Source organism: Helobdella robusta (genome assembly GCF_000326865.2).
Source record: "Helobdella robusta unplaced genomic scaffold HELROscaffold_49, whole genome shotgun sequence".
Taxonomy (NCBI): Eukaryota; Metazoa; Annelida; class Clitellata; order Rhynchobdellida; family Glossiphoniidae; genus Helobdella; species Helobdella robusta.
Genome location: NW_008705246.1, coordinates 882,267 through 888,266, shown reverse-complemented (window position 1 = coordinate 888,266; position 6,000 = coordinate 882,267). Strand labels below are relative to the sequence as shown.

The window sequence follows — 6,000 nt, the reverse complement described above, 5'->3', positions numbered from 1 at the left end:
AAAAAAAACAAAAGAGCATTATAAGGCAGTAAACTGATACTGCAACACTGAAAATTTATTTGATGATAATTATTATTATTAAATAGATATTGAAATATATACAATTAAAGAAAAAGGCGGTAAATGGATTATATATTATATATATATTTATATATATATATATATTTAGATGTTGTACATTTAAGGCGATTCATAGAATAAACTGCAGCAGCTATTGACAAGAATGAATAATTCCATTCAATTACACCTTGCAATTTTAAAAAATTTGCTCAGAAAAAACAATTTAAAAATAGTAAACCTTAGACCAAACAGCAGCAATCGGATTGTACATGAAAATTCTGCCAGAGAAACTACCATCATTTGTCCATTTTTCGAACAGATACAAGCAGTTGTCAACCACACAGGCCGTACGAGTCACATTACATGGTGGTCGGCTTCTTCTTGATGGATTGAATTTGACTGGTGATGGGCCAGAGTTGTCCCCACTGAATTTGCAAGCTTCAACAAAATCATAAACTGGAAGAATATCAACAAAGCTTCTTTTCTGGCCCTGAAATAAAAATCCGGATGAAAATATGTGAAAATAGAAACGAAATTAATTAAATTCACACCTTGATTTTAGTTGATCCAAGCGTAAAAAGTATACCAACTGTACGAGAAATATTAGAATCTTTATCTGTATCATAGCTAATATTTAAATTTAGATCAAGAATTGTGTCAGTACATTTTTGCTTATCCGAGGTTGTCATCAGATTGTACCTCACTTCGGTCAACAATTTTTCTGCAAAACATTTTCTCGACGGATCCTCCGAAACCCACTTAATTATCAGATTGAAAATATCCATTTCGCTGTCTGCATTCATTTCCTCTGATGCAACCAAGCAAAACATTTCGTCTGGTGATAATGATATTTTGCAGCTTTCTGGGATCTCTTTGAAATACTTCAACATGAATTTAATAACTTTTTCGACAACCTTATTATTTAAAACGTACTTGTTTGCGATGTCCAAAATACGAATGCATGCTGACTTGTTCAAATTTTTCAACAACAATTCAATGTAGCTATTAATCATATCATTTATTTGTAGGTAGAAAGCACCATCCAGCCCTGCTTCTACTTCATTCAACGACTTCACGCTTTCCAACACGTTGGTTGACAATCTGGATAAATAATCCCTTACTTCTATTAACGATTCATTTGTTAAACAAGCCAAAGTAAGCTCTCTATAATGGACATCTTTCATTCCACTGTTCACCAAACCTTGGTAATAACCACTGGCACGTAGGAGCATGTTTCTGTCTTAGAAATTAATACAATTTGCTCTCCTCTTGAACCATCATTATTTTCTATGTTGTCTGACTCTGCATCCATCTTCGTTTTCAACTCTTTCACAACTTCGCAGTAATTTTCAATTCAGATTATACGACAAAAATGCAATACCGTATAGCCATAAACATCTATTCTATATTCGTTTAAAATATTATCAATCGACTAGGATATCTCTTAAGCAAATTCCCCTCTTTCCCTAAATACACACACACATATATATATATATATATTTATATACATATATATATACACACGTTCATTTACTGTCTTTAAAACATAGAACATAACCATACATACACACACACACATATATGTATATACATATATATATATATATATACATTATATATATATACATATATATATATATTATATATATATACGTTCATTACAACATAGAAGCATTTCCACGTGCAAGCAATGGAGCTATGACGAAATTTCATAAATAAATATACAGCGTAAACACGTGGTTCACACAACCACACACGTATGCACATTCGTAGTCATTAGCATCATACTAAAACTAAATAAAACCATGTGCTTAAACTAAACCATGTGCTCAGGTTGAAACCACGGACTTCTTGTACTGATCACCAGTGTCAATTTGTAAAAATGACATATGAGCAGATTTAAACAAATAAAAGAATTCCAGGTACCCAAACACAATATAAAGAGTAATTCTAATATTTCAAAACCGTTCCGAAATATAAAACATAATTATAAAAAAATTCAATGTACCCAAAAACAATATAATGTAGGTTATAGATATTTCAAAGAGTAATTCTAATACTTCAAAATTGTTTCGAAGTTTAAAACATAATAATACTTTGACTAACTTCTAAATTTTGAATCTTATCTTATGGAAATAACATTGCAGAAGAATTATGCCAAGCACATACACTCACTCACGCGCAAAAAACACTAACGTATAAACACACACCGGTTCATCCAAACACACTCACACAAACACAGCACTCATCCACACACACTCAAACAAGCAACCACATTCACACACACCTAGACACACATAACGCTTATATGAACATGCTTTCCCAGATAACTAGATGGTGGTGTCGGGATCTAAGTTTGTTATAAAGTTACGTAGCTTCCTCTTAATGAGTTGTAGGTTTTTGATTTCATGTAACTGAGGAGGAAGCAGTTAAGCCCAAATTTTTGGTCCAGTAGGTTTAATACTTGATGAAAATAATTTAATACGGGTTCTATGTGTGTAAAAGAATAATTGGGTGTGCCTTGTATGAGCAGATAGAATAGAATTGCTTGTTGTGTAAAGGTCGTCTAGAGGAGTAGAGAGAAGTTTATTAATAAATTTGAAAACAAGTATGGCTGGGAAATAATAATATATAAACCTTAATGATAGAATATTGTTATTTACAAAAAAGGGTTTAGTATGGGCAAAAGGATTAGTATTAAAGATAAGACGTCTTGAGCGTTTTTGAGAGAGCGTAATGTTGTACAAGTGACTTTTAGGACTGTTTCCCCATACAGTTATGCAGTAGGTAAGATGAGGATAAATAAAAGCGTAGTAAAGGTTTAGTAGAGCAGACTGAGAAAGTTTGTATTCTTTTTTGTAGAAAATTCCAATTATCAATAGTTTATTGACCTTTAGGGAAGTTGATTGCACAAATTCTCCACTCCATTTGTATGCACTACGTTTACGGCCCGGAATGTAATGGAGTGATTTACGGTTTGGTGGGCTAGACCGGTTACGGCTGTTATACTGTTATAAGTAGCCCATTGATCCGTCCAAACTTGTACCTAAAATTATTAAAATCGAACTATATTTCATAACCAACAAAAATGAATTGGAAAATATTAAACTTTATGAAACCAACCGGGCAGAACATGTCGCTGTATCAATGGCAACAGCGTGGCAGCATCTCGTTTATTTACTTCCACCAGAAAGGCATCTTTTGTTTGCGTATCGATGCCTCCAAGAACCCTGCGTGTCCTAACTGGACGTGCATTTCGGTTCCTCGATCTTTTTGCAGATGAAATGCAGCTTTCATCTATCTGAACGATGTGTCCGGGGCCACCTACTCGTGCAGGGTTATCACGAGCCCAGTCAATGCATAGATCTCGATGTAAATTAAACCAGTCAGATAATGTGTGCCCGACGTCCAAATCTAAAATCGACGCAACCATTGCCTGGCTAACGTCGTACATAGACCAGAAATACGTCATCTGTTTGAATTTAAAACAATTCGCATCATCATTCTTAAAGAAATTAAATTTTTTATAAACAATGGAAAAAATCTTACCAAAATACAATTTGTAAGGGATAATTGGCTATGGCTGTAGAAACTTCCATGCCTAATTGTTTTTGTAGCGCGGCACCTGGAGTTTCTAAACCTCCACAAGTAACCATCTGCCGTTAGTGCACTTTCTGCAAACCTTTTGTTTTATTATTTTTGAAAAAAAATCAAAATCTGACAAAACGAGAAAACTGTACAGCATGCAAGACAGTAGTATGAAATGATAACAAAAAGTAGTTAACGGAGAAAAAACGTTTTAAGCTTGAAAAGTATGCAAACCTCATGTCTGCAAGACAGCGGCATGTCATCGTGGCCGCTATCAAACCATGCTGTTCTTCATGCATCTTCTTACTTTAAAAAATAATCTATCAGTTCTAAAAATTTCTTTTCTTCAACTGATGGGTATGCAGCCATTTTTAACGTAAATAAGCGATATATTTTTATTAATGAAAAATATAAATAAATGCAATTGAAGAATAGAAGAGAAAATACTTAAAACATTTTAAAATATAAGATAATATATTTGTTAAATAATTTACAATAAAATTACAATAAATTTTTAGAAACTTGCTTCCAGAGGTAACTTGCCCGTTGAAAAAAATTTTCAATGTTAAAACGCTGGTAGGGCGCTTCCAGTTATATAATTCCATGATTTTTACTTCATAATCGGCGGATAGATCTATTTAGTTTTAGAAATTGAACTATAACATTCTGTTGTATGAATTATTCTTTTCTTCGTTAAACGTTTTTCATTCATGTTTTTTAATTTCAAAGTCATTAACATTTAAAAATTCTTCAAAAAACCGCTTATTTTTTAAACTTTTTACTTCATAACCGGCGGGTAGATCCATTGAATTATATAATATATAATTCAATTAATATAATTCCATAATTATATTAATATAATTAATATAATTGTTATATAATTCCATGGATAGATCTATTTAATTTTAGAAATTGAACTATAACATTTCCCAACGGGTACAAAGCATAAAATTCAGGTTATATTTTGATTCGAAATCGTTGATTGCATTGTCAAGGGTAGATTGCATTGTCAAGCGTTTTACATTTTATTTATTTTTTTTAAATTCAATAACATTTTAAAAATAATTACTCAAAAAACAGTTTTCCTTTTTTTAGTATTTCGGCTGTTTACATTATACTGTCGCTAACCAACGAACATGCAGGCTGTATTTAGTTTATTAGTTGCACCGTGGGTGGAGCTTATGAGTCTCTTTAAGCTGTTGACTAGAAATAAATATTTCTGGAAAAACCACTTTGCCGTCTCCGAGATTACCCGCTTATATACTCTTCGCAAGCGTCGTTTCTAGATTCTTCTAGATGGTCCGATTCTAGCGTACTCTAGAATGATCCAGTCACTAGAACATTCTAGAATACGCTAGAATCTAGTGCGTTCGGTAGCACGGTTATAACATTACCCCCTTCTTAGTTCTGTTCGTTCCGAACAGCTTTCGTTCAGGTGTCCGCATGGTACGGAGCCAGTCTATCCAAATGAACGATCTTCATTCTTGCTCTCGGCTTCCGATATTCCTGAATACGGTAGGCGACGTCATTCAAGCGGGTGATGACTTGATAAGGTCCTTCCTACTCTCGCTGGAGCTTTGGAGACGTCCTTTCTTTCGCTGTGGGTTGTACAGCCAAACTAACTCGTCGACAGCAAAACCGCCACTGCTTCCTTTCAAGTCGTATCTGGTTTTGGCCGCCTCCGTATTTTTCATAATTTTAAGGCGTACGTAACGGTGGATATGGTTTAATCGCTGTCGAAGATTATCCACGTATTCTGTTAATGGTTGGTGTGGTTCAGGTGGTACGCCATATTTCACATCAGCTGGAGTTCTTAAGGTAGTCCCAAACAGAACTTTTGATGGCGTTTCTCCAGTAGTTGTGTGGATAGCACTCCGGTATGCCATAAGAAACAATGGTATATGACGATCCCAATCCCGTTGATTTTCGTCGACTACTTTAGCCAGATGTTCAATCAGGGTTTGGTTGAATCGTTCCACCATACCGTCAGACTGTGGGTGAAGAGGTGTCGTTTGAGTTTTGTTTATACCTAGCAGCTTGCACATTTCACCAAACAGTTGTGACTCAAAATTTCGACCTTGATCTGAGTGGAGTTCCAATGGGACACCATATCGACTAATCCAATTGACTACAATTTCCTCAGCGACGGTACATGCTTCTTGGTTGGGTATTGGAAACACCTCAGGCCATTTGCTGAAATAGTCCGCTACAACCAGAATGTAACGGTTTCCATAATCTGATACCGGAAAGGGTCTAGCAATATCTATAGCAATCCGTTCAAAGGGGACACCAACATTGTAGATTTGCATTGCTCCTTTTAGATTTCTTTTGGGTCCTTTGACTGAAGCGCAT

General features: G+C 34.6%; 2 protein-coding genes across 2 annotated transcripts in view; both read right to left on the bottom strand.

The window, feature by feature from the left end:
* Positions 1–1,292, bottom strand: part of HELRODRAFT_178717 (hypothetical protein) — a gene marked incomplete at both ends in the record, with an annotated part of 5,042 nt that extends 3,750 nt beyond the window's left edge. Inside the window, 2 exons of the mRNA XM_009026799.1 lie at positions 299–550; positions 651–1,292. Of these exons, the coding sequence (XP_009025047.1) occupies positions 299–550; positions 651–1,292 (894 nt within the window). The remainder of the gene's footprint in view (positions 1–298; positions 551–650) is intronic.
* A 1,661-nt stretch (positions 1,293–2,953) lies between these two features.
* HELRODRAFT_178716 (hypothetical protein) lies at positions 2,954–4,017 on the bottom strand (the record flags this gene model as incomplete). The annotated part of the gene is made up of 4 exons (XM_009026798.1): positions 2,954–3,106; positions 3,170–3,532; positions 3,610–3,742; positions 3,956–4,017. The coding sequence occupies 4 exons, from the start codon at positions 4,015–4,017 to the stop codon at positions 2,954–2,956; spliced, it is 711 nt and encodes a 236-aa protein (XP_009025046.1).
* Between the last annotated feature and the right edge of the window lie 1,983 nt (positions 4,018–6,000).